At 45.8% G+C, this 26,304-nt stretch overlaps 4 protein-coding genes across 4 annotated transcripts; all 4 read right to left on the bottom strand.

Moving 5' to 3' along the window:
- Positions 1–121: 121 nt before the first annotated feature.
- On the bottom strand, positions 122–3,376 carry LOC119911885 (mucin-2-like; the record flags this gene model as incomplete). The annotated part of the gene is made up of 2 exons (XM_038730866.1): positions 1,947–3,376; positions 122–980 (listed from the first exon to the last, which is right to left on the bottom strand). Coding segments are annotated over exons 1-2 (2,283 nt in total), but the record flags the coding sequence as incomplete, so codon positions are not given.
- A 661-nt stretch (positions 3,377–4,037) lies between these two features.
- LOC119911884 (mucin-2-like) lies at positions 4,038–10,198 on the bottom strand. The gene is made up of 4 exons (XM_038730865.1): positions 8,559–10,198; positions 7,570–7,634; positions 4,415–7,490; positions 4,038–4,124 (listed from the first exon to the last, which is right to left on the bottom strand). The coding sequence occupies exons 1-4, from the start codon at positions 10,113–10,115 to the stop codon at positions 4,038–4,040; spliced, it is 4,785 nt and encodes a 1,594-aa protein (XP_038586793.1). The 5' UTR covers positions 10,116–10,198.
- Positions 10,199–10,848: 650 nt separating this feature from the next.
- On the bottom strand, positions 10,849–18,856 carry LOC119911883 (mucin-2-like). The gene is made up of 3 exons (XM_038730864.1): positions 15,408–18,856; positions 13,961–14,025; positions 10,849–10,909 (listed from the first exon to the last, which is right to left on the bottom strand). Exons 1-3 carry the CDS (start codon positions 18,780–18,782, stop codon positions 10,849–10,851), a joined length of 3,501 nt encoding a protein of 1,166 aa, XP_038586792.1. The 5' UTR covers positions 18,783–18,856.
- A 3,431-nt stretch (positions 18,857–22,287) lies between these two features.
- LOC119911882 (salivary glue protein Sgs-3-like) lies at positions 22,288–25,951 on the bottom strand. Its single transcript, XM_038730863.1, has 3 exons — positions 25,380–25,951; positions 23,601–24,131; positions 22,288–22,323 (listed from the first exon to the last, which is right to left on the bottom strand). Exons 1-3 carry the CDS (start codon positions 25,920–25,922, stop codon positions 22,288–22,290), a joined length of 1,110 nt encoding a protein of 369 aa, XP_038586791.1. The 5' UTR covers positions 25,923–25,951.
- Between the last annotated feature and the right edge of the window lie 353 nt (positions 25,952–26,304).

Here is a 26,304-nt window from a genome sequence, read left to right as displayed (position 1 = left end):
CCATTGCTTCAGTTGTTGTCGGGGCAGGTGTCGTTGCTTCGGTTGTTGGAGAAGATGTCGTTGTTGCTTCAGTTGTTGTCAGGACAGGTGTGGTTGTTGCTTCAGCTGTTGGAGCAGGTGTCGTTGTTGCTTCAGTTGTTGTTAGGGCAGTCGTCGTTGCTTCAGTTGTTGTTGGGGCAGTTGTCGTCATTGCTTCAGTTGTTGTTGGGGCAGATAACGTTTCTGCAGTTGTTGGAGTAGGTGTCGTTGGCGTAGCTGTTGGAGCAGCTGTCATTGTTGCTTCAGTTGTTGTCGGGGCAGTCGTCGTTGCTGCAGTTATTGTCGAGGCAGTTGTCGCCATTGCTTTAGTTGTTGGCGGGGCAGGTGTCGTTACTTCGGTTGTTGGAGAAGATGTCGTTACTGCTTCAGTTGTTTGAGCAGGTGTTGTTGTTGTTGGGGCAGATGTCGTTGTTTCTGCAGTTGTTGGAGTAGGTGTCATAGCTGTTGGAGCAGGCGTTGTTGCTTCAGTTGTTGTGGATATACTTATTGTTGTTCCTGCAGTTGTTGGAGCAGGTGTCGTTGCCTCAGTTGGTGGAGCAGGTGTCGTCGTTGCTTCAGTTGTTGTCGGGGCAATTGTCGTTGTTTCAGTTGTTGTCGGGGCAGTTGTCGTCATTGCTTCAGTTGTTGTCAGGGCAGGTGTTGTTGATGCTGATGTCAGGACACTTGTTGTTCCCTGAGTTGTTGGATATGTCGTTGTTGCTTTAGTTATTGTGGTGACAGTTGTCGTTGTTGGAGCAGGTGCTGTGGCTTCAGTTGTTGATGCAGTTGTTCTGGGAACAGTTGTCGTTGCCTCAGTTGTTGGAGAAGGTGTCGTCACCTCAGTTGTTGCAGTAGGTGTCGTTGCTTCAGTTGTTGGGGAAGATGTCGTTGTTGCTTCAGTTGTTGTCGCGGCAGGTGTCGTTGTTGGAGCAGGTGTTGTTTCTTTAGTTGTTGTCGGGGAAGGTGTCGTTGCTTCGGTTGATGGAGAAGATGTCGTTGTTGCTTCGATTGTTGTCAGGGCAGGTGTGGTTGTTGCTTCAGCTGTTGGAGCAGGTGTCGTTGTTGCTTCAATTGTTGGGGAAGATGTCGTTGTGGCTTCAGTTGTTGTCGCGGTAAGTGTCATTGTTGAAGCAGTTGTTGGAGTAGGTGTCGTTGTTTCAGTTCTTGTGGGGACAGTTGTCGTTGCTTCAGTTCTTGTCGGGGCAGGTGTCGTTGTTGGAGCAGGTGTCGTTCCTTCGGTTGTTGGAGAAGATGTCATTATTGCTTCAGTTGTTGTCAGGGAAGGTGTGGTTGTTGCTTCAGCTGTTGGAGCAGGTGTCCTTGTTGCTTCAGTTGTTTGAGTAGGTCTCGTTGTTGCTTCAGTTGTTGTTGGGGTAGATGTCGTCTCTGCAGTTGTAGGTGTTGTTGTCTTAGCTGTTGGAGCAGGTGTCATTGCTTCAGTTGTTGTGGGGACTGTTGTCGTTGTTGGAGCAGGTGACGTTGTTCCTTCAATTGTTGGGGAAGAAATCGTTGCTTCAGTTGTTGTCGCGGTAGGTGTCATTGTTGAAGCAGTTGTTGGAGTAGGTGTCGTTGCTTCAGTTGTTGTGGGGACAGTTGTCGTTGCTGGAGCAGGTGTTGCTTCAGTTGTTGTGGGAACAGTTGTCATTGCTTCAGTTGTTGTAGGGGCAGGTGTCGTTGATGAGGCAGTTGTTGGAGTAGGTGTCGTTGCTTCAGTTGTTGTGGAAAAAGTTGTCGTTGTTGCTTCAGTTGTTGTCGGTGCAGGTGTGGTTGTTGCTTCAGCTGTCGGAGCAGGTGTCGTTGTTGCTTGAGTTGTTTGAACAGGTGTCGTTGTTGCTTCAGTTGTTGTTGGGGTAGATGTCGTTGTTTCTGCAGTTGTTGGAGTAGGTGTTGGAGAAGATGTCATTATTGCTTCAGTTGTTGTCAGGGCAGGTGTGGTTGTTGCTTCAGCTGTTGGAGCAGGTGTCGTTGTTGCTTGAGTTGTTTGAGCAGGTGTGGTTGTTGCTTCAGTTGTTGTTGGGGTAGATGTCGTTGTTTCTGCAGTTGTTGGAGTAGATGTCGTTGCCGTAGCTGTTGGAGCAGATGATGTTGCTTCAGTTGTTGTGGAGATAGTTGTTGTTGTTCCCGCAGTTGTTAGGGCAGGTGTCATTGCCTCAGTTGGTGGAGCAGGTGTCGTTGTTTCTTCAGTTGTTGTTGGGGCAGATGTCGTTGTTTCTGCAGTTGTTGGAGTAGGTGTCGTTGGTGTAGCTGTTGGAGCAGGTGTTGGAGCAGGTGTCATTGTTGCTTCAGTTGTTGTCGGGACAGTCGTCATTGCTGCAGTTGATGTTGAGGCAGTTGTCGCCATTGCTTCAGTTGTTGTCGGGGCAGGTGTCGTTGTTTCGGTTGTTGGAGAAGATGTCGTTACTGCTTCAGTTGTTGTCAGGGCATGTGTGGTTGTTGCTTCAGTTGTTGTCAGGGCAGGTGTGGTTGTTGCTTCAGTTGTTTGAGCAGGTGTTGTTGTTTCTTCAGTTGTTGTTGGGGCAGATGTCGTTGTTGAAGCAGTTGTTGGAGTAGGTGTCGTTGCTTCAGTTCTTGTGGGGATAGTTGTCGTAGTTTGAGCAGGTGTCGTTGCTTCAGTTGTTGTTGGGGCAGTCGTCGTTGCTGCAGTTGTTGGAGTAGATGTTGTTGGCGTAGCTGTTGGAGCAGGTGTTGGAGAAGATGTCATTATTGCTTCAGTTGTTGTCAGGGCAGGTGTGGTTGTTGCTTCAGCTGTTGGAGCAGGTGTCGTTGTTGCTTGAGTTGTTTGAGCAGGTGTCGTTGTTGCTTCAGTTGTTGTTGGGGCAGTCGTCGTTGCTGCAGTTGTTGTCGGGGCAGTTGTCGCCATTGCTTCAGTTGTTGGAGCAGGTGTCGTTGTTGCTTCAGTTGTTGTTGGGGTAGATGTCGTCTCTGCAGTTGTAGGTGTCGTTGTCGTAGCTGTTGGAGCAGGTGTCATTGCTTCAGTTGTTGTGGGGACTGTTGTCGTTGTTGGAGTTGGTGTTGTTGTTCCTTCAATTGTTGGGGAAGAAATCATTGTTGCTTCAGTTGTTGTCGCGGTAGGTGTCATTGTTGAAGCAGTGGTTGGAGTAGGTGTCGTTGCTTCAGTTGTTGTGGGGACAGTTGTCGTTGCTGGAGCAGGTGTTGCTTCAGTTGTTGTGGGAACAGTTGTTGTTGCTTCAGTTGTTGTAGGGGCAGGTGTCGTTGATGAGGCAGTTGTTGGAGTAAGTGTCGTTGCTTCAGTTGTTGTGGGGAAAGTTGTCGTCGTTGCTTCAGTTGTTGTCGGTGCAGGTGTCGTTGTTGGAGCAGGTGTTGATTCAGTTGTTGTGGGAACAGTTGTCATTGCTTCAGTTGTTGAAGGGGCAGGTGTTGTTGATGAGGCAGTTGTTGGAGTAGGTGTCGTTGCTGCAGTTGTTGTCGGGGCAGTTGACGTCATTGCTTCAGTTGTTGTCGGGACAGGTGTCGTTGGTCCAGTTGTTGTCGGGGCAGGTGTTGTTGTGGGTGCAGTCGTTGGAGTAGGTGCCTTTGCTTCATTAGTGGGAGGAGGTGTCGTTGATTCAGTTGTTGGAGCAGGTGTCGTTGTTGCGTCAGTTGTTGGAGTAGTTGTCGTTTTTGTTGGGGCAGCTGTCGTTGTTGCAGTTATTGTCGGGACAGTTGTTGCCTCAGTTGGTGTTGTTGCTTCAGCTGTTGTTGGGGCAGATGTCGTTGTTTCTGCAGTTGTTGGAGTAGGTGTCGTTGGCGTAGCTGTTGGAGCAGGTGTTGGGCCAGGTGTCGTTGTTGCTTCAGTTGTTGTCGCGGTAGGTGTCATTGTTGAAGCAGTTGTTGGAGTAGGTGTCGTTGCTTCAGTTGTTGTCAGGGCAGGTGTGGTTGTTGGAGCAGGTGTTGCTTCAGTTGTTGTGGGAACAGTTGTCATTGCTTCAGTTGTTGTAGGGGCAGGTGTCGTTGATGAGGCAGTTGTTGGAGTAGGTGTCGTTGCTGCAGTTGTTGTCAGGGCAGTTGTCGTCATTGCTTCAGTTCTTGTCGGGACAGGTGTTGTTGTTGATGCTGTTGTTGTCAGGACATTTGTTGTTCCCTGAGTTGTTGGCGCAGGTGTCGTGCTTTCAGTTGTTGTTGGGGCAGGGGTCGTTGGTTCAGTTGTTGTCGGGGCAGGTGTCGTTGTCGCCTCAGTTGTTTGAGTAGTTGTCATTGTTGTTAGGGCAGCTGTCGTTGCAGTTATTGTCGGGACAGTTGTTGCCTCAGTTGTTGTTGTTGCTTCAGCTGATGGGGAAGATGTCGTTGTTGCTTCAGTTGTTGTCGGGGCAGGTGTCGTTGTTGAAGCAGTTGTTGATGCAGTTGTTGTGGAGATACTTATTGTTGTTGCTTCAGTTGGTGGAGCAGGTGTTGTTGCCTCAGTTGGTGAAGCAGGTGTCGTCGTTGCTTCAGTTGTTGTCGGGGCAATTGTCATTGCTTCAGTTGTTGTCGGGGCAGTTGTCGTCATTGTTTCAGTTGTTGTTGGGGAAGGTGTCATTGATGCTGATATTGTCAGGACACTTGTTGTTCCCTGAGTTGTTGGATATGCCGTTGTTGCTTCAGTTGTTAATGCAGTTGTTCTGGGAACAGTTGTCGTTGCCTCAGTTGTTGGAGCAGGTGTCGTTGTCACCTCAGTTGTTGGAGTAGGTGTCGTTGCTTCAGTTGTTGGGGCAGATGTCGTTGTTGCTTCAGTTGTTGTCGCGGCAGGTGTCGTTGTTGGAGCAGGTGTTGCTTCAGTTGTTGGAGATGTTATTGTTGCTTCAGTTGTTGTCCGGGCAGGTGTGGTTGTTGCCTCAGGTGTTGGAGCAGGTGTCGTTGTCACCTCAGTTATTGCAGTAGGTGTCATTGCTTCAGTTGTTGAGGAAGATGTCATTGTTGCTTCAGTTGTTGTCACGGCAGGTGTCGTTGTTGGAGCATGTGTTGTTGCTTTAGTTGTTGTCGGGGCAGGTGTGGTTGTTGCCTCAGGTGTTGGAGCAGGTGTCGTTGTCACCTCAGTTATTGCAGTAGGTGTCATTGCTTCAGTTGTTGGGGAAGATGTCGTTGTTGCTTCAGTTGTTGTCACGGCAGGTGTCGTTGTTGGAGCAGGTGTTGTTGCTTTAGTTGTTGTCGGGGCAGGTGTGGTTGTTGCCTCAGGTGTTGGAGCAGGTGCCGTTGTCACCTCAGTTATTGCAGTAGGTGTCATTGCTTCAGTTGTTGGGGAAGATGTCGTTGTTGCTTCAGTTGTTGTCACGGCAGGTGTCGTTGTTGGAGCAGGTGTTGTTGCTTTAGTTGTTGTCGGGGCAGGTGTCGTTGCTTCGGTTGATGGAGAAGATGTCGTTGTTGCTTCAGTTGTTGTCAGGGCAGGTGTGGTTGTTGCTTCAGCTGTTGGAGCAGGTGTCGTTGTTGTTAGGGCAGCTGTCGTTGCAGTTATTGTCGGGACAGTTGTTGCTTCAGTTGTTGTTGTTGCTTCAGCTGTTGGGGAAGATGTCGTTGTTGCTTCAGTTGTTGTCACGGCAGGTGTCGTTGTTGAAGCAGTTGTTGATGCAGTTGTTGTGGAGATACTTATTGTTGTTCCCACAGTTGTTGGAGCAGGTGTCGTTGCCTCAGTTGTTGGGGCAGATGACGTTGTTGCTTCAGTTGTTGTCGCGGCAGGTGTCGTTGTTGGAGCAGGTGTTGCTTCAGTTGTTGGAGATGTCATTGTTGCTTCAGTTGTTGTCCGGGCAGGTGTGGTTGTTGCCTCAGGTGTTGGAGCAGGTGTCGTTGTCACCTCAGTTATTGCAGTAGGTGTCATTGCTTCAGTTGTTGGGGAAGATGTCGTTGCTGCTTCAGTTGTTGTCACGGCAGGTGTCGTTGTTGGAGCAGGTGTTGTTGCTTTAGTTGTTGTCGGGGCAGGTGTCGTTGCTTCGGTTGATGGAGTAGGTGTCGTTGTTGCTTCAGTTGTTGTCAGGGCAGGTGTGGTTGTTGCTTCAGCTGTTGGAGCAGGTGTCGTTGTTGCTTCAATTGTTGGGGAAGATGTCGTTGTGACTTCAGTTGTTTTCCGGGCAGGTGTCGTTGTTGAAGCAGTTGTTGGAGTAGATGTCGTTGCTTCAGATGTTGTGGGGACAGTTGTTGTTGTTTGAGCAGGTGTCGTTGCTGCAGTTGTTGGAGTAGATGTTGTTGGCGTAGCTGTTGGAGCAGGTGTTGGAGAAGATGTCGTTATTGCCTCAGTTGTTGTCAGGGCAGGTGTGGTTGTTGCTTCAGCTGTTGGAGCAGGTGTCGTTGTTGCTTGAATTGTTTGAGCAGGTGTCATTGTTGCTTCAGTTGTTGTTGGGGCAGATGTCGTTGTTTCGGCAGTTGTTGGAGTAGGTGTTGTTGGCGTAGCTGTTGGAGCAGGTGTTGGAGAAGATGTCGTTATTGCCTCAGTTGTTGTCAGGGCACGTGTGGTTGTTGCTTCAGCTGTTGGAGCAGGTGTCGTTGTTGCTTGAATTGTTTGAGCAGGTGTCATTGTTGCTTCAGTTGTTGTTGGGGCAGATGTCGTTGTTTCGGCAGTTGTTGGAGTAGGTGTTGTTGCCTCAGTCGGTGGAGCAGGTGTCCTTGTTGCTTCAGTTGTTGTCGGGGCAGTTGTCGTTGCTTCAGTTGTCGTTGGGGCAGGTGTCGTAGTTGATGCTGTTGTTGTCAGGACAGTTGTTGTTTCCTTAGTTGTTGGAGATGTTGTTGTTACTTCAGTTGTAGTCCGGGCAGGTGTGGTTGTTGCCTCAGGTGTTGGAAAAGGTGTCGTTGTCACCTCAGTTGTTAGAGTAGGTGTCGTTGCTTCAGTTGTTGTGGGGACAGTTGTCGTTGTTGGAGCAGGTGTCGTTGTTGCTTCTATTGTTGGGGAAGATGTTGTTGTTGTTTCAGTCTTTGTTGCGGCAGATGTCGTTGTTGAAGCAGTGGTTGGAGCAGGTGTCGTTGTTTTTGACACTGTTGTTGCTGCAGTTCTTGTTGTTTTTGAAGAAGTTGTTGTTGGAGCACGTGTTGTTGCTTTTGACACTGTTGTTGCTGCAGTTCTTCTTGTTGTTTTTGGAGAAGTTGTTGTTCTAGAACGTGTTGTTTGTACAGTTGTTGGAGTACGTGTTGTTGTTTTTGACACTGTTGCTGCAGTCCTTATTGTTGTTTTAGAAGAGGTTGTTGGAGCACGCGTTGTTGTTTTTGCAGTTGTTGTCGGCGGACGTGTCGTTGTTGCTTGAGTTGTTGTCGAGGCAGGTGTCGTTGTTGCTTGAGTTGTTGTCTGGACAGGAGCCGTTGTTGCTTCAGTTGTTGGAGCAGGTGTCGTTGTTGCTTCGGTTGTTGGAGCAGGTAGATCAGGAAATATAGTGCCATTCACGGTGATTGAGCTCCTTTCAATGTCGAAGCCAGTGACGTTTAAATCACTGATCAAAACACCCCTAATCTCAGTATTATTAGGAACATATGTGCTTGCAAAGAGAAGGTTCATGTCATTGATGACTGATCCACTTCTGCAGATGGAGAAACATAAAATATTTTTGAAATACCAGATTTTGGCCAATTGTAACACTGTAATTCTTATCAAATTACCTGAATGACACCACGTCCAAGGAACTGAAGGAGGAAGGAAATGCCTTTAGGAACACAGGTTCAAGCTGCAGAAACAAAAAACAAATCGTACTTAAACACATTTCACATATATGTTTGCCTACGTTGTACAGTGAGCTGGAGGTGTAGTTTAGTTATCTTGGCTCTTTATTTCATGTAATTATTATTATTATTATTCTGCAGCAGCAGCAGCAGCAGAATAAAAATGCCATCAAAGCGTTTTTTCTGACGCCAGCGTCTATTTTCATTTTCAGTTCATCCAATAAATAAAATAAAATAACTGTTTCTCAGTTCTTGGATATAGAATAATATTATCTAATATTGTTAATCTCTCAATGTTTTCATTCATTACGGCTGTGTCTCCTTCTGGCAACGATAACAGCAGCCATCTCCTCGTAACACTTGGCAGTTTGCACCTTCCTTTCAAACTTATTAAATACAGATGCTGTTGCACTCACATGAAATTGCATTGTAGAGACTTTTGCACAGGTGTTTACTCACGCAAACCTTTAGTAAATCAGGCCCTATATGTTTTATCAGATACAGTACAATTATTAAAGTTTAGCATGCCTTAATGCTTATTTTTTAAGGTTACTAAGGTTATTGATACTTTAAGAAACTTGGTTTTAATGATAACAGTGGTAACACTTTATAATAAAGCTTGTGATTTACAATCTAATTCTGTTGTATGAATCAACTTTTAATTAAGTATTTACTTATAAACAAGACTATAGGCCTAGGACTATAGAACAACTGAGTAAGTAAATTATACTATTTTTGTAAATACTGGTTACTTACTGGAAAACAAACATTTGGAAAAAATTAACACCTAGAAAGATACAAAAAGTAAATACTAAGTAAAAAGAGTATTTGCTGTATTTAAAGTGTTACCATAACATTTCAGTTCTCTGAATGGGGGACTGAGCTCCAGTAATTGTACCAGAAGATTTTATTTTAAGAGTTTAACTTACCTGTGTCTTTATCATTGAAACTCGATCTTTAAATGCTGCAGATGATTGATTGCTCAAGTCACTTGTAAATGTGCTTTGAAGAGATCTGAAAGTCACTGCTGTTGTAATGAGTGCTACAGTTGTAGGTGCGGTAGTTGTAGATGTGGTAGTAGTAGTTGTAGATATGGTAGTGGTAGTTGTCGCCTCAGTTGTTGGAGTAGGTGTCGTTGCTTCAGTTGTTGTGGGGACAGTTGTCGTTGTTGGAGCAGGTGTTGTTGTTGCTTCAATTGTTGGGGAAGATGTCGTTGTTGCTTGAGTTGTTGTATCGGTGGGTGTCGTTGTTGAAGCAGTTGTTGGAGCAGGTGTCGTTGCTTCAGTTGTTGTCGGGGTTGGTGTCATTGTTCCCACAGTTGTTGGAGATGTCGTTGTTGCTTCAGTTGTTGTCCCGGCAGGTGTGGTTGTTGCCTCAGGCGTTGGAGTAGTTGTCGTTGCTTCAGTTGTTGTGGGGACAGTTGTCGTTGTTGCAGTAGGTGTCGTTGTTGCTTCAATTGTTGGAGAAGATGTCATTGTTGCTTCACTTGTTGTCGCAGCAGGTGGTGTTGTTGAAGCTGTTGTTGGAGCAGGTGTCGTTGCTTCATTTGTTGGAGATGTCATTGTTGCTTCAGTTGTTGTCGGGGTTGGTGTCATTATTGCCTCAGTTGTTGAAGCAGGTGTCGTTGTTGAAGCAGTTGTTGGAGCAGGTGTCGTTGTTTCAGTTGTTGGAGATGTCATTGTTACTTCAGTTGTTGTCGGGGTTGGTGTCATTGTTCCCTCAGTTGTGGGAGATGTCGTTGTTGCTTCAGTTGTTGTCCCGGCAGGTGTGGTTGTGGCTTCAGCTGTTGTGGGGACAGTTGCTGTTGTTGATGCAGTTGTTGTGGGAACAGCTGTCATTGCTTCAGTTGTTGTCGGGGCAGGTGTCGTTGCTTCGGTTGTTGGAGAAGATGTCGTTGCTTTGGTTGTTGGAGAAGATGTCGTTGTTGCTTCAGTTGTTGTCAGGGCAGGTGTGGTTGTTGCTTCAGCTGTTGGAGCAGGTGTTGTTGTTGCTTCAGTTGTTGTTGGGGCAGATGTCGTTGTTTCTGCAGTTGTTGTTGCTTCAGCAGTTGATGAAGTTGTTGTGGAGATAGTTGTTGTACCCGCAGTTGTTGGAGTAGATGTCGTGGCTTCAGCTGTTGTGGGGACAGTTGTCGTTGTTGGGGCAGGTGTTGTTACTTCAGTTGTTGTCAGGGCAGGTGTTGTTGCTTCGGTTGTTGGAGAAGATGTCGTTGTTGCTTCAGTTGTTGTTAGGGCAGATGTCGTTGTTTCTTCAGTTGTTGAAGCAGGTGTCGTTGTTGAAGCAGTTGTTGGAGCAGGTGTCGTTGTTTCAGTTGTTGGAGATGTCATTGTTACTTCAGTTGTTGTCGGGGTTGGTGTCATTGTTCCCTCAGTTGTGGGAGATGTCGTTGTTGCTTCAGTTGTTGTCCCGGCAGGTGTGGTTGTGGCTTCAGCTGTTGTGGGGACAGTTGCTGTTGTTGATGCAGTTGTTTTGGGAACAGCTGTCATTGCTTCAGTTGTTGTCGGGGCAGGTGTCGTTGCTTCGGTTGTTGGAGAAGATGTCGTTGCTTTGGTTGTTGGAGAAGATGTCGTTGTTACTTCAGTTGTTGTCAGGGCAGGTGTGGTTGTTGCTTCAGCTGTTGGAGCAGGTGTTGTTGTTGCTTCAGTTGTTGTTGGGGCAGATGTCATTGTTTCTGCAGTTGTTGGAGCAGGTGTTGTTGCTTCAGCTGTTGATGCAGTTGTTGTGGAGATAGTTGTTGTACCCGCAGTTGTTGGAGCAGGGGTCGTTGCCTCAGTTGGTGAAGCAGGTGTCGTTGTTGAAGCAGTTGTTGGAGCAGGTGTCTTTGCTTCATTTGTTGGAGATGTCATTGTTGCTTCAGTTGTTGTCCCGGCAGGTGTGGTTGTTGCCTCAGGCGTTGGAGTAGATGTCGTGGCATCAGCTGTTGTGGGGACAGTTGTCGTTGTTGGGGCAGGTGTTGTTGCTTCAGTTGTTGTCAGGGCAGGTGTTGTTGCTTCGGTTGTTGGAGAAGATGTCGTTGTTGCTTCAGTTGTTGTTGGGGCAGATGTCGTTGTTTCTGCAGTTGTTGGAGTAGGTGTCGTTGTTTCTGCAGTTGTTGGAGCAGGTGTCGTTGGCGTAGCTGTTGGAGCAGTTGTTGGAGCAGGTGTTGTTGCTTCAGTTGTTGATGCAGTTGTTGTGGAGATAGTTGTTGTTCCCTCAGTTGTTGGAGAATGTGTCGTTGTCTCAGTTGGTGGAGTAGGTGTCGTTGTTTCTGTAGTTGTTGGAGTAGGTGTAGTTGGCGTAGCTGTTGGAGCAGTTGTTGGAGCAGGTGTTGTTGCTTCAGTTGTTGATGCAGTTGTTGTGGAGATAGTTGTTGTTCCCTCATTTGTTGGAGAATGTGTTGTTGAAGCAGTTGTTGTGGGAACAGCTGTCATTGCTTCAGTTGTTTTCGGGGCAGGTGTCATTGCTTCGGTTGTTGGAGAAGATGTCATTGTTGCTTCACTTGTTGTCGGGGTTGGTGTCATTATTGCCTCAGTTGTTGAAGCAGGTGTCGTTGTTGAAGCAGTTGTTGGAGCAGGTGTCATTGTTTCAGTTGTTGGAGATGTCATTGTTACTTCAGTTGTTGTCGGGGTTGGTGTCATTGTTCCCTCAGTTGTGGGAGATGTCGTTGTTGCTTCAGTTGTTGTCCCGGCAGGTGTGGTTGTGGCTTCAGCTGTTGTGGGGACAGTTGCTGTCATTGCTTCAGTTGTTGTCGGGGCAGGTGTCGTTGTTTCAGTTGTGGGAGATGTCGTTGTTGCTTCAGTTGTTGTCCCGGCAGGTGTGGTTGTTGCTTCAGCTGTTGGAGCAGGTGTTGTTGTTGCTTCAGTTGTTGTTGGGGCAGATGTCGTTGTTTCTGCAGTTGTTGGAGTAGGTGTCGTTGGCGTAGCTGTTGGAGCAGTTGTTGGAGCAGGTGTTGTTGCTTCAGTTGTTGATGCAGTTGTTGTGGAGATAGTTGTTGTTCCCTCAGTTGTTGGAGAATGTGTCGTTGTCTCAGTTGGTGGAGTAGGTGTCGTTTCTGTAGTTGTTGGAGTAGGTGTCGTTGGCGTAGCTGTTGGAGCAGTTGTTGGAGCAGGTGTTGTTGCTTCAGTTGTTGATGCAGTTGTTGTGGAGATAGTTGTTGTTCCCTCATTTGTTGGAGAATGTGTTGTTGTCTCAGTTGGTGGAGTAGGTGTCGTTGTTGCTTCAGTTGTTGGAGCAGGTGTCGTTGTTGCTTCAGTTGTTTTCGGGGCAGTTGTCGTCACTGCTTCAGTGGTTGTCGGGACAGTTGTCGTTGTTGATACTGTTGTTGTCAGGACACTTGTTGTTCCCTGAGTTGTTGGAGATGTCGCTGTTGTTTCAGTTGTTGTGGTGACAGTTGTCGTTGTTACAGTAGGTTTCGTTGTTGCTTCAATTGTTGGAGAAGATGTCGTTGTTGCTTCAGTTGTTGTCAGGGCAGGTGTAGTTGTTGCTTCAGCTGTTGGAGCAGGTGTTGTTGTTGCTTCAGTTGTTGTTGGGGCAGATGTCGTTGTTTCTGCAGTTGTTGGAGCAGGTGTTGTTGCTTCAGCTGTTGATGCAGTTGTTGTGGAGATAGTTGTTGTTGTACCCGCAGTTGTTGGAGCAGGGGTCGTTGCCTCAGTTGGTGAAGCAGGTGTCGTTGCTTCAGTTGTTGGAGATGTAATTGTTGCTTCAGTGGTTGTCGGGGTTGGTGTCATTGTTTCCTCAGTTGTTGGAGATGTCGTTGTTGCTTCAGTTGTTGTCCCGGCAGGTGTGGTTGTTGCCTCAGGCGTTGGAGTAGATGTCGTGGCTTCAGCTGTTGTGGGGACAGTTGTCGTTGTTGGGGCAGGTGTTGTTGCTTCAGTTGTTGATGCAGTTGTTGTGGGAACAGTTGTCATTGCTTCAGTTGTTGTCAGGGCAGGTGTTGTTGCTTTGGTTGTTGGAGAAGATGTCGTTGTTTCTGGAGTTGTTGGAGTAGGAGTCGTTGTTTCTGCAGTTGTTGGAGTAAGTGTCGTTGGCGTAGCTGTTGGAGCAGGTGTTGTTGCTTCAGTTGTTGTTGGGGCAGATGTCGTTGTTTCTGCAGTTGTTGGAGTAGTTGTGGTTGACGTAGCTATTGGAGCAGGTGTCAATGTTGGTTCAGTTGTTGTCGTTGCTTCGGTTGTTGGAGAAGATGTTATTGCTTCAGTCGTTGTCAGGGCACGTGTGGTTGTTGCTTCAGCTGTTGGAGCAGGTGTCGTTGTTGCTTGAGTTGTTTGAGCAGGTGTCATTGTTGCTTCAGTTGTTGTTGGAGCAGATGTCGTTGTTTCGGCAGTTGTTGGAGTAGGTGTTGTTGCCTCAGTCGGTGGAGCAGGTGTCCTTGTTGCTTCAGTTTTTGTCAGGGCAGTTGTCGTTGCTTCAGTTGTCGTTGGGGCAGGTGTCGTAGTTGATGCTGTTGTTGTCAGGACAGTTGTTGTTTCCTTAGTTGTTGGAGATGTTGTTGTTACTTCAGTTGTAGTCCGGGCAGGTGTGGTTGTTGCCTCAGGTGTTGGAAAAGGTGTCGTTGTCGCCTCAGTTGTTAGAGTAGGTGTCGTTGCTTCAGTTGTTGTGGGGACAGTTGTCGTTGTTGGAGCAGGTGTCGTTGTTGCTTCTATTGTTGGGGAAGATGATGTTGTTGTTTCAGTTGTTGTTGCGGCAGATGTCGTTGTTGAAGCAGTGGTTGGAGCAGGTGTCGTTGTTTTTGACACTGTTGTTGCTGCAGTTCTTGTTGTTTTTGAAGAAGTTGTTGTTGGAGCACGTGTTGTTGCTTTTGACACTGTTGTTGCTGCAGTTCTTCTTGTTGTTTTTGGAGAAGTTGTTGTTCTAGAACGTGTTGTTTTTACAGTTGTTGGAGCACGTGTGGTTGTTTTTGACACTGTTGTTGCTGCAGTCCTTATTGTTGTTTTAGAAGAGGTTGTTGGAGCACGCGTTGTTGTTTTTGCAGTTGTTGTCGGCGGACGTGTCGTTGTTGCTTGAGTTGTTGTCGAGGCAGGTGTCGTTGTTGCTTGAGTTGTTGTCTGGACAGGAGCCGTTGTTGCTTCAGTTGTTGGAGCAGGTGTCGTTGTTGCTTCGGTTGTTGGAGCAGGTAGATCAGGAAATATAGTGCCATTCACGGTGATTGAGCTCCTTTCAATGTCGAAGCCAGTGACGTTTAAACTATCACTGATCAAAACACCCCTAATCTCAGTATTATTAGGAACATATGTGCTTGCAAAGAGAAGGTTCACGTCATTGATGACTGATCCACTTCTGCAGATGGAGAAACATAAAATATTTTTGAAATACCAGATTTTGGCCAATTGTAACACTGTAATTCTTATCAAATTACCTGAAAGACACCACATCCAAGGAACTGAAGGAGGAAGGAAATGCCTTTAGGAACACAGGTTCAAGCTGCAGAAACAAAAAACAAATCGTACTTAAACACATTTCACATATATGTTTGCCTAAGTTGTACAGTGAGCTGGAGGTGTAGTTTAGTTATCTTGGCTCTTTATTTCATGTAATTATTATTATTATTATTCTGCAGCAGCAGCAACAGCAGAATAAAAATGCAAAAATTCTAGTTTGTCATTATATTTAACCCTTGATATCTCTGTCATAGACTGTCCAGCAAGAGTAAAGGTTTTTCATATTTTACTGTTTTTTCTTTTTCATTTCTGTAGCGCAGAAAAACTAGTCCAGTAGAAAGACAGACAGGAGGAAAAATAATGATGATAACCACTACAGGATTCAAAAAATAACAGATGACATGTTAATTTCTTGCAGAAGCAATTACGTTTCTTCATGTGTATTTCTAGTCAGTGTGCACATTTTTTCAACTGGTGTTCGATTCCTTTCTATGTAGGGAAATTCTACTTGAGGAATTGACCATTCGCTAGCTGTGTTTCAATTCTTTGTACAAAGGGCCTGATTTACTAAAATCCCGATTAAAGAGTACTAAGTTTTGTGTGCATTCTAAAATATTGCACGTGCAATTTTAGTACCTGTTATGGGTGATTTAGGGCCCGTGTCCACCAAAGCGTTTTTTCTGACGCCAGCGTCTATTTTCATTTTCAGTTCATCCAATAAATAAAATAAAATAACTGTTTTTCAGTACTTGGATATAGAATAATATTATCTAATATTGTTAATCTGTCAATGTTTTCATTCATTACGGCTGTGTCTCCTTCTGGCAACGATAACAGCAGCCATCTCCTCGTAACACTTGGCAGTTTGCACCTTCCTTTCAAACTTATACAGATGCTGTTGCACTCACATGAAATTGCATTGTAGAGACTTTTGCACAGGTGTTTACTCACGCAAACCTTTAGTAAATCAGGCCCTATATGTTTTATCAGATACAGTACAATTATTGAAGTTTAGCATGCCTTAATGCTTATTTTTTAAGGTTACTAAGGTTATTGATACTTTAAGAAACTTGGTTTTAATGATAACAGTGGTAACACTTTATAATAAAGCTTGTGATTTACAATCTAATTCTGTTGTATGAATCAACTTTTAATTAAGTATTTACTTATAAACAAGACTATAGGCCTAGGACTATAGAACAACTGAGTAAGTAAATTATACTATTTTTGTAAATACTGGTTACTTACTGGAAAACAAACATTTGGAAAAAATTAATACCTAGAAAGAGACAAACCTAGAAAGATACAAAAAGTAAATACTAAGTAGAGTAATTTGCTGTGTTACCATAACATTTCAGTTCTCTGAATGGGGGACTGAGCTCCAGTAATTGTACCAGAAGATTTTATTTTAAGAGTTTAACTTACCTGTGTCTTTATCATTGAAACTCGATCTTTAAATGCTGCAGATGATTGATTGCTCAAGTCACTTGTAAATGTGCTTTGAAGAGATCTGAAAGTCACTGCTGTTGTAATGAGTGCTACAGTTGTAGGTGCGGTAGTTGTAGATGTGGTACTAGTAGTTGTAGATATGGTAGTGGTAGTTGTCGCCTCAGTTGTTGGAGTAGGTGTCGTTGCTTCAGTTGTTGTGGGGACAGTTGTCGTTGTTGGAGCAGGTGTCGTTGCTTCAGTTGTTGGAGATGTCATTGTTGCTTCAGTTGTTGTCGGGGTTGGTGTCATTGTTCCCACAGTTGTTGGAGATGTCGTTGTTGCTTCAGTTGTTGTCCCGGCAGGTGTGGTTGTTGCCTCAGGCATTGGAGTAGGTGTCGTTACTTCAGTTGTTGTGGTGACAGTTGTCGTTGCTGCAGTAGGTGTCGTTGTTGCTTCAATTGTTGGAGAAGATGTCATTGTTGCTTCACTTGTTGTCGCGGTAGGTGTTGTTGTTGAAGCTGTTGTTGGAGCAGGTGTCGTTGCTTCATTTGTTGGAGATGTCATTGGTGCTTCAGTTGTTGTCGGGGTTGGTGTCATTGTTGCCTCAGTTGTTGAAGCAGGTGTCGTTGTTGAAGCAGTTGTTGGAGCAGGTGTCGTTGCTTCAGTTGTTGGAGATGTCATTGTTGCTTCAGTTGTTGTCGGGGTTGGTGTCATTGTTCCCTCGGTTGTGGGAGATGTCGTTGTTGCTTCAGTTGTTGTCCCGGCAGGTGTGGTTGTGGCTTCAGCTGTTGTGGGGACAGTTGCTGTTGTTGATGCAGTTGTTGTGGGAACAGCTGTCATTGCTTCAGTTGTTGTCGGGGCATGTGTCGTTGCTTCGGTTGTTGGAGAAGATGTCGTTGCTTCGGTTGTTGGAGAAGGTGTCGTTGTCGCCTCAGTTGTTGGAGTAGGTGTCGTTGCTTCAGTTGTTGTGGGGACAGTTGTCGTTGTTGGAGCAGGTGTTGTTGTTGCTTCAATTGTTGGGGAAGATGTCGTTGTTGCTTGAGTTGTTGTATCGGCAGGTGTTGTTGTTGAAGCAGTTGTTGGAGCAGGTGTCGTTGCTTCAGTTGTTGGAGATGTCATTGTTGCTTCAGTTGTTGTCGGGGTTGGTGTCATTGTTCCCACAGTTGTTGGAGATGTCGTTGTTGCTTCAGTTGTTGTCCCGGCAGGTGTGGTTGTTGCCTCAGGCATTGGAGTAGGTGTCGTTACTTCAGTTGTTGTGGTGGCAGTTGTCGTTGCTGCAGTAGGTGTCGTTGTTGCTTCAATTGTTGGAGAAGATGTCATTGTTGCTTCACTTGTTGTTGCGGTAGGTGTTGTTGTTGAAGCTGTTGTTGGAGCAGGTGTCGTTGCTTCATTTGTTGGAGATGTCATTGGTGCTTCAGTTGTTGTCGGGGTTGGTGTCATTGTTGCCTCAGTTGTTGAAGCAGGTGTCGTTGTTGAAGCAGTTGTTGGAGCAGGTGTCGTTGCTTCAGTTGTTGGAGATGTCATTGTTGCTTCAGTTGTTGTCGGGGTTGGTGTCATTGTTCCCTCAGTTGTGGGAGATGTCGTTGTTGCTTCAGTTGTTGTCCCGGCAGGTGTGGTTGTGGCTTCAGCTGTTGTGGGGACAGTTGCTGTTGTTGATGCAGTTGTTGTGGGAACAGCTGTCATTGCTTCAGTTGTTGTCGGGGCATGTGTCGTTGCTTCGGTTGTTGGAGAAGATGTCGTTGCTTCTGTTGTTGGAGAAGGTGTCGTTGTCGCCTCAGTTGTTGGAGTAGGTGTCGTTGCTTCAGTTGTTGTGGGGACAGTTGTCGTTGTTGGAGCAGGTTTTGTTGTTGCTTCAATTGTTGGGGAAGATGTCATTGTTGCTTGAGTTGTTGTATCGGCAGGTGTTGTTGTTGAAGCAGTTGTTGGAGCAGGTGTCGTTGCTTCAGTTGTTGGAGATGTCAATGTTGCTTCAGTTGTTGTCGGGGTTGGTGTCATTGTTCCCACAGTTGTTGGAGATGTCGTTGTTGCTTCAGTTGTTGTCCCGGCAGGTGTGGTTGTTGCCTCAGGCGTTGGAGTAGTTGTCGTTGCTTCAGTTGTTGTCGCAGCAGGTGTTGTTGTTGAAGCTGTTGTTGGAGCAGGTGTCGTTGCTTCATTTGTTGGAGATGTCATTGTTGCTTCAGTTGTTGTCGGGGTTGGTGTCATTATTGCCTCAGTTATTGAAGCAGGTGTCGTTGTTGAAGCAGTTGTTGGAGCAGGTGTCGTTGTTTCAGTTGTTGGAGATGTCATTGTTACTTCAGTTGTTGTCGGGGTTGGTGTGGTTGTGGCTTCAGCTGTTGTGGGGACAGTTGCTGTTGTTGATGCAGTTGTTGTGGGAACAGCTGTCATTGCTTCAGTTGTTGTCGGGGCAGGTGTCATTGGTTCGGTTGCTGGAGAAGATGTCGTTGCTTTGGTTGTTGGAGTAGATGTGGTTGTTGCTTCAGTTGTTGTCAGGGCAGGTGTGGTTGTTGCTTCAGCTGTTGGAGCAGTTGTTGTTGTTGCTTCAGTTGTTGTTGGGGCAGATGTCGTTGTTTCTGCAGTTGTTGGAGCAGGTGTTGTTGCTTCAGCTGTTGATGCAGTTGTTGTGGAGATAGTTGTTGTTGTACCCGCAGTTGTTGGAGCAGGTGTCGTTGCTTCAGTTGTTGGAGATGTCATTGTTGCTTCAGTGGTTGTCGAGGTTGGTGTCATTGTTTCCGCAGTTGTTGGAGATGTCGTTGTTTCTTCAGTTGTTGTTGGGGCAGATGTCGTTGTTTCTGCAGTTGTTGGAGTAGGTGTCGTTGGCGTAGCTGTTGGAGCAGTTGTTGGAGCAGGTGTTGTTGCTTCAGTTGTTGATGCAGTTGTTGTGGAGATAGTTGTTGTTCCCTCAGTTGTTGGAGAATGTGTCGTTGTCTCAGTTGGTGGAGTAGGTGTCGTTGTTGCTTCAGTTGTTGGAGCAGGTGTCGTTGTTGCTTCAGTTGTTGGAGCAGGTGTCGTTGTTGCTTCAGTTGTTGTCAGGGCAGTTGTCGTCATTGCTTCAGTTGTTGTCGGGACAGGTGTCGTTGTTGATGCTGTTTTTGTCAGGACACTTGTTGTTCCCTGAGTTGTTGGTGATGTCGTTGTTGCTTCAGTTGTTGTCGGGGCAGTTGTCGTCATTGCTTCAGTTGTTGTCGGGACAGGTGTCGTTGTTGATGCTGTTGTTGTCAGGACACTTGTTGTTCCCTGAGTTGTTGGAGATTTCGTTGTTTCAGTTGTTGTGGGGACAGTTGTCGTTGTTGGAGCAGGTGTTGCTTCAGTTGTTGTGGGAACAGTTGTCAGGGCAGATGTCGTTGTTTCTGCAGTTGTTGGAGTAGGTGTCATGGGCGTAGCTGTTGGAGCAGGTGTTGTTATTTCAGTTGTTGTGGGGACAGTTGTTGTTGTTGGAGCAGGTGTTGCTTCAGTTGTTGCTTCAGTTGTTGTGGGAAAAGTTGTTGTTGCTTCAGTTGTTGTTGGGGCAGGTGTGGTTTTTGCTTCAGGTGTTGGAGCAGGTGTGGTTGTTACTTGAGTTGTTTGAGCAGGTGTCGTTGTTGCTTCAATTGTTGTCGCGGCAGATGTCGTTGTTTCTGCAGTTGCTGGAGTAGGTGTCGTTGGCGTAGCTGTTGGAGCAGGTGTTGCTTCAGTTGTTGCTTCAGTTGTTGTCGGGGCGGGTGTCGTTGCTTCGGTTGTTGGAGAAGATGTCGTTGTTGCTTCAGTTGTTGTCGGGGCAGGTGTGGTTGTTGCTTCAGGTGTTGGAGCAGGTGTCATTGTTGCTTCAGTTGTTTGAGCAGGTGTCGTTTTTGCTTCAATTGTTGTTGGAGCAGGTGTTGTTGCTTCAGGTGTTGGAGCAGGTGTGGTTGTTACTTGAGTTGTTTGAGCAGGTGTCGTTGTTGCTTCAATTGTTGTCGCGGCAGATGTCGTTGTTTCTGCAGTTGCTGGAGTAAGTGTCGTTGGCGTAGCTGTTGGAGCAGGTGTTGCTTCAGTTGTTGTGGGAACAGTTGTTGTTGCTTCAGTTGTTGTCGGGGCAGGTGTCGTTGCTTCGGTTGTTGGAGAAGATGTCGTTGTTGCTTCAGTTGTTGTCGGGGCAGGTGTGGTTGTTGCTTCAGGTGTTGGAGCAGGTGTCGTTGTTGCTTGAGTTGTTTGAGCAGGTGTCGTTTTTGCTTCAATTGTTGTTGGAGCAGGTGTTGTTGCTTCAGTTGTTGATGCAGTTGTTGTGGAGATGGTTGTTGTTCCCTCAGTTGTTGGAGAATGTGTCATTGTTGTCGGGGCTGGTGTCGTTGTTGCCTCAGTTGTTGGAGCAGGTGTCGTTGGCGCAGTTGTTGGAGCGGGTGTCGTTGCCTCAGTTGGTGTAGCAGGTGTTGTTGTTGCTTCAGTTGTTGTTGGGGCAGGTGTCGTTGTTGATGCTGTTGTTGTTTCCTCAGTTGTTAAAACAGGTGTCGTTGTTCCCTCAGTTGTTGGAGATGTCGTTGTTGCTTCAGTTGTTGCCCGAGCAGGTGTAGTTGTTGCCTCAGGCGTTGGAGTCGGTGTTGTTGCTTCAGTTGTTGATGCAGTTGTTGTTGCTTCAGTTGTGGTCCGGGCAAGTGTGGTTGTTGCCTCAGGTGTTGGAAAAGATGTCGTTGTCGCCTCAGTTGTTGGAGTAGGTGTCGTTGCTTCAGTTGTTGTGAGGACAGTTGTCGTTGTTGAAGCAGGTGCCGTTGTTGCTTCAGTTGTTGGAGAAGATGTCATTGTTGCTTCAGTTGTTGTCGCGGCAGATGTCGTTGTTGAAGCAGTGGTTGGAGCAGGTGTCGTTGTTTTTGTCACTGTTGTTGCTGCAGTTCTTGTTGTTTTTGAAGAAGTTGTTGTTGGAGCACGTGTTGTTGCTTTTGACACTGTTGTTGCTGCAGTTCTTCTTGTTGTTTTTGAAGAAGTTGTTGGAGCACGTGTTGTTGCTTTTGACACTGTTGTTGCTGAAGTTCTTCTTGTTGTTTTTGGAGAAGTTGTTGTTCTAGAATGTGTTGTTTTTACAGTTGTCGGAGCACGTGTGGTTGCTTTTGACACTGTTGTTGCTGCAGTTCTTCTTGTTGTTTTTGGAGAAGTTGTTGTTCTAGAATGTGTTGTTTTTACAGTTGTTGGAGCACGTGTGGTTGTTTTTGACACTGTTGTTGCTGCAGTTCTTGTTGTTGTTTCTGAAGAAGTTGTTGGAGCACGCGTTGTTGTTTTTGCAGTTGTCGGAGCACGTGTTGTTGGAGCAGGTGTCGTTGCTTCAGTTGTTGGAGTAGGTGTCGTTGTTGCCTCAGTTGTTGGAGCAGTTGTTGAAGCAAGCAGATACGAATATAGGGTGTCATTCACTTTGATTGAGCTCCTTTCAATGTCGAAGCCAGTGACGTTTAAACTATCATTGATCAAAACCCTCCCAATCTCAATATTATTAGGAACAGATGTGCTTGCAAAGAGAAGGTTCACGTCATTGATGACTGATCCACTTCTGCAGATGGAGAAACATAAAATATTTTTGAAATATCACATTTTGGTCACTACTCTTAAAATTTTAAGTCTTAACAAATTACCTGAATGACACCACGTCCAAGGACCTGAAGGAGGAAGGAAATGCCTTTAGGAACACAGGTTCAAGCTGCAGAAACAGAAAACAAATCGTACTTAAACACATTTCACATATATGTTTGCCTAAGTTGTACAGTGAGCTGGAGGTGTAGTTTAGTTATCTTCACTCTTTATTTCATATAATAATTATTATTATTATTCTGCAGCAGCAGCAGCTGCAGCATAAAAATGCAAATATTCTAGTTTGTCATTATATTTAACCCTTGATATCTCTATCATAGACTGTCTAGCAAGAGTAAAAGTTTTTCATATTTTACTGTTTTTTCTTTTTCTTTTGTTTCCTGTCAATTCTGTAGCGCAGAAAAACTACTCCAGAAGAAAGACAGACAGGAGGAAAAATAATGATGATAACCACTACATGATTCAAAAAATAACAGATGACATATTAATTTTTTGCAGAAGCATTACGTTTCTTCATGTGTATTTCTAGTCAGTGTGCACATTTTTTCAACTGGTGGTAGTAAATCAGCCCCTAAATGTTTTATCAGATACAATACAGCCTTAATACTTATTTTTGAAGGTTACTAAGGTTATTGATACTTTAAGAAACTTGGTTTTAATGATAACAGTGGTAACACTTTATAATAAAGCCCGCGATTTACAATCTAATTTTGTTGTATGAATCAACTTTTAATTAAGTATTTACTTATAAACAAGACTATAGGCCTAGGACTATAGAACAACTGAGTAAGTAAATTATACTATTTTTGTAAATACTGGTTACTTACTGGAAAACAAACATTTGGAAAAAATTAACACAGTAAATACTAAGTAAAAAGAGTATTAGCTGTATTTAAAGTGTTACCATAAGATTTCAGTTCTCTGAATGGGGGACTGAGCTCCAGTAATTGTACCAGAAGATTTTATTCTAACAGTTTGACTTACCTGTGTCTTTATCATTGAAACTCGATCTTTAAATGCTGCAGATGATTGATTGCTCAAGTCACTTGTAAATGTGCTTTGAACAGATCTGAAAGTCACTGCTGTTGTAATGAGTGCTACAGTTGTAGGTGCAGTAGTTGTAGATATGGTAGTGGTAGTTGTCGCCTCAGTTGTTAGAGTAGGTGTCGTTGCTTCAGTTGTTGTGGGGACAGTTGTCGTTGTTGGAGCAGATGTCGTTGTTGCTTCATTTGTTGTCGCGGCAGGTGTCGTTGTTGAAGCAGTTGTTGGAGCAGGTGTCGTTGCTTCAGTTGTTGGGGCAGGTGTCATTGTTGCTTCAGTTGTTGTCGGGGCAGTTGTTGTCATTGCTTCAGTTGTTGTCAGGGTAGGTGTTGTTGTTGATGCTCTTGTTGTCAGGAAACTTGTTATTTCTTCAGTTGTTGAAGCAGGTGTTGTTGTTCCCTCAGTTGTTGGAGCTGGTGTCGTTGTTTCATCAGTTGTTGGAGATGCCGTTGTTGCTTCAGTTGTTGTCCGGGCAGGTGTGGTGTTTGCCTCAGTTGTTGGAGTAGTTGTCGTTGCTTCAGTTGCTGTCGGGGTTGGTCTTGTTGTTGCCTCAGTTGTTGGACCAGGTATCGTTGTTGGCGCAGTTGTTGGAGCAGGTGTTGTTGCTTCACTTGTTGTCGGCGCAGGTGTCGTTGTTGGTGCAGTTGTCGTGTTTGGTGCAGTTGTTGTTGTTGGAGCAGGTGGTGTTGTTGCTTCATTTGTTTTTGGGGCAGGTGTCGTTGTTGCGTCAGTTGTTGTCGGGGCAGTTGTCGTCATTGCTTCAGTTGTTGTCGGGGCACTCGTTCTTGCCTCAGTTGTTGAAGCTGGTGTCGTTGTTTCTTCAGTTGTTGGAGATACCGTTGTTGCTTCACTTGTTGTCCGGGCAGGTGTGGTTGTTGCCTCGGGTGTTGGAACAGGTGTTGTTGTTGCCTCAGTTGTTGGAGTAGGTGTCGTTGCTTCAGTTGTTGTGGGGACAGTTGTTGTCGCCTCAGTTGTTGGAACAGGTGTCGTTGTTGCTTCAGTTGTTGGAGTAGGTGTCGTTCCTTCAGTTGTTGGCGATGCCGTTGTTGCTTCAGTTGTTGTTTGGGCAGGTGTGGTTGTTGCCTCAGTTGTTGGAACAGGTGTCGTTTTCACCTCAGTTGTTAGAGTAGGTGTCGTTGCTTCAGTTGTTGTGGGGACAGTTGTCGTTGTTGGAGCAGATGTTGTTGCTTCATTTGTTGATGCAGTTGTTGTGGGAATAGTTGTTGGAGCAGGTGTCATTGTTGCTTCAGTTGTTGGAGATGTCGTTGCTTCAGTTGTTGTCGGGACAGGTGTCGTTGTTGCCTCAGTTGTTGGAGCAGATGTCGTTGTTGCTTCAGTTGTTGGAGATGTCATTGTTGCTTCAGTTGTTGTTGGGGTTGGTGTCATTGTTGCCTCAGTTGTTGAAGTAGGTGTCGTTGTTGAAGCAGTTGTTGGAGCAGATGTCGTTGTTGCTTCAGTTGTTGGAGCAGATGTCGTTGTTGCTTCAGTTGTTGGAGATGTCATTGTTGCTTCAGTTGTTGTTGGGGTTGGTGTCGTTGTTGCCTCAGTTGTTGAAGCAGGTGTCGTTGTTGAAGCAGTTGTTGGAGCAGGTGTTGTTGTTGGCGCAGGTGTCGTTGTTGCTTCATTTGTTGGAGCAGAAGTCGTTGTTGCTTCAGTTGTTGGAGATGTCATTGTTGTCATTGCTTCAGTTGTTGTCAGGGTAGGTGTTGTTGTTGATGCTCTTGTTGTCAGGACACTTGTTATTTCCTCAGTTGTGGAAGCAGGTGTCGTTGTTCCCTCAGTTGTTGGAGCTGGTGTCGTTGTTTCATCAGTTGTTGGAGATGCCGTTGTTGCTTCAGTTATTGTCCGGGCAGGTGTGGTGTTTGCCTCAGGTGTCGTTGTCGCCTCAATTGTTGGAGTAGGTGTCGTTGCTTCAGTTGTTGTGGGGACAGTTGTTGTTGTTGGAGCAGTTGTTGTTGTTTCAGTTGTTGATGCAGTTGTTGTGGGAACAGTTGTTGTTGCCTCAGTTGTTGGAGTATTTGTCATTGCTTCAGCTGTTGTCGCGGCAGGTGTCGTTGTTGCCTCAGTTGTTGGAGCAGATGTCGTTGTTGCTTCAGTTGTTGGAGATGTCATTGTTGCTTCAGTTGTTGTTGGGGTTGGTTTCATTGTTGCCTCAGTTGTTGAAGTAGGTGTCGTTGTTGAAGCAGTTGTTGGAGCAGATGTCGTTGTTGCTTCAGTTGTTGGAGCAGATGTTGTTGCTTCATTTGTTGATGCAGTTGTTGTGGGAACAGTTGTTGGAGCAGGTGTCATTGTTGCTTCAGTTGTTGGAGATGTCGTTGCTTCATTTGTTGTCGGGGCAGGTGTCGTTGTTGCTTCATTTGTTGGAGCAGAAGTCGTTGTTGCTTCAGTTGTTGGAGATGTCATTGTTGTCATTGCTTCAGTTGTTGTCAGGGTAGGTGTTGTTGTTGATGCTCTTGTTGTCAGGACACTTGTTATTTCCTCAGTTGTGGAAGCAGGTGTCGTTGTTCCCTCAGTTGTTGGAGCTGGTGTCGTTGTTTCATCAGTTGTTGGAGATGCCGTTGTTGCTTCAGTTATTGTCCGGGCAGGTGTGGTGTTTGCCTCAGGTGTCGTTGTCGCCTCAATTGTTGGAGTAGGTGTCGTTGCTTCAGTTGTTGTGGGGACAGTTGTTGTTGTTGGAGCAGTTGTTGTTGTTTCAGTTGTTGATGCAGTTGTTGTGGGAACAGTTGTTGTTGCCTCAGTTGTTGGAGTATTTGTCATTGCTTCAGCTGTTGTCGCGGCAGGTGTCGTTGTTGCCTCAGTTGTTGGAGCAGATGTCGTTGTTGCTTCAGTTGTTGGAGATGTCATTGTTGCTTCAGTTGTTGTTGGGGTTGGTTTCATTGTTGCCTCAGTTGTTGAAGTAGGTGTCGTTGTTGAAGCAGTTGTTGGAGCAGATGTCGTTGTTGCTTCAGTTGTTGGAGCAGATGTTGTTGCTTCATTTGTTGATGCAGTTGTTGTGGGAACAGTTGTTGGAGCAGGTGTCATTGTTGCTTCAGTTGTTGGAGATGTCGTTGCTTCATTTGTTGTCGGGGCAGGTGTCGTTGTTGCCTCAGTTGTTGGAGCAGATGTCATTGTTGCTTCAGTTGTTGGAGATGTCATTGTTGCTTCAGTTGTTGTTGGGGTTGGTGTCATTGTTGCCTCAGTTGTTGAAGTAGGTGTCGTTGTTGAAGCAGTTGTTGGAGCAGATGTCGTTGCTTCAGTTGTTGGAGCAGATGTCGTTGTTGCTTCAGTTGTTGGAGATGTCATTGTTGCTTCAGTTGTTGTTGGGGTTGGTGTCATTGTTGCCTCAGTTGTTGAAGCAGGTGTCGTTGTTGAAGCAGTTGTTGGAGCAGGTGTTGTTTTTGGCGCATGTGTCGTTGTTGCTTCATTTGTTGTTGGGGCAGGTGTCGTTGTTGCTTCAGTTGTTGTCGGGGCAGTTGTTGTCATTGCTTCAGTTGTTGTCAGGGTAGGTGTTGTTGTTGATGCTCTTGTTATCAGGACACTTGTTATTTCCTCAGTTGTGGAAGCAGGTGTCGTTGTTCCCTCAGTTGTTGGAGCTGGTGTCGTTGTTTCATCAGTTGTTGGAGATGCCGTTGTTGCTTCAGTTGTTGTCCGGGCAGGTGTAGTGTTTGCCTCAGGTGTTGGAACAGGTGTCGTTGTCGCCTCAATTGTTGGAACAGGTGTCGTTGTCGCCTCAATATTTGGAGTAGGTGTCGTTGCTTCAGTTGTTGTGGGGACAGTTGTTGTTGTTGGAGCAGGTGTTGTTGTATCGGTTGTTGATGCAGTTGTTGTGGGAACAGTTGTCGTTGCTTCAGCTGTTGTCGCGGCAGGCGTCGTTGTTGCCTCAGTTGTTGGAGCAGATGTCGTTGTTGCTTCAGTTGTTGGAGATGTCATTGTTGCTTCAGTTGTTGTTGGGGTTGGTGTCATTGTTGCCTCAGTTGTTGAAGCAGGTGTCGTTGTTGAAGCAGTTGTTGGAGCAGATGTCGCTGCTTCAGTTGTTGGAGCAGATGTCGTTGTTGCTTCAGTTGTTGGAGATGTCATTGTTGCTTCAGTTGTTGTTGGGGTTGGTGTCATTGTTGCCTCAGTTGTTGAAGCAGGTGTCGTTGTTGAAGCAGTTGTTGGAGCAGGTGTTGTTGTCGGCGCAGGAGTCGTTGTTGCTTCATGTGTTGTTGGGGCAGGTGTCATTGTTGCTTCAGTTGTTGTCAGGGTAGGTGTTGTTGTTGATGCTCTTGTTGTCAGGACACTTGTTATTTCCTCAGTTGTTGAAGCAGGTGTCGTTGTTCCCTCAGTTGTTGGAGCTGGTGTCGTT

This window comes from Micropterus salmoides, unplaced genomic scaffold (genome assembly GCF_014851395.1).
Source record: "Micropterus salmoides isolate LMB-PRFRI ecotype aquatic unplaced genomic scaffold, ASM1485139v1 Ms_hic_scaffold_2, whole genome shotgun sequence".
NCBI lineage: Eukaryota > Metazoa > Chordata > Actinopteri > Centrarchiformes > Centrarchidae > Micropterus > Micropterus salmoides.
Note: the sequence above shows the minus strand (reverse complement) of the source record. Positions and strands in the feature narration are given on the sequence as shown.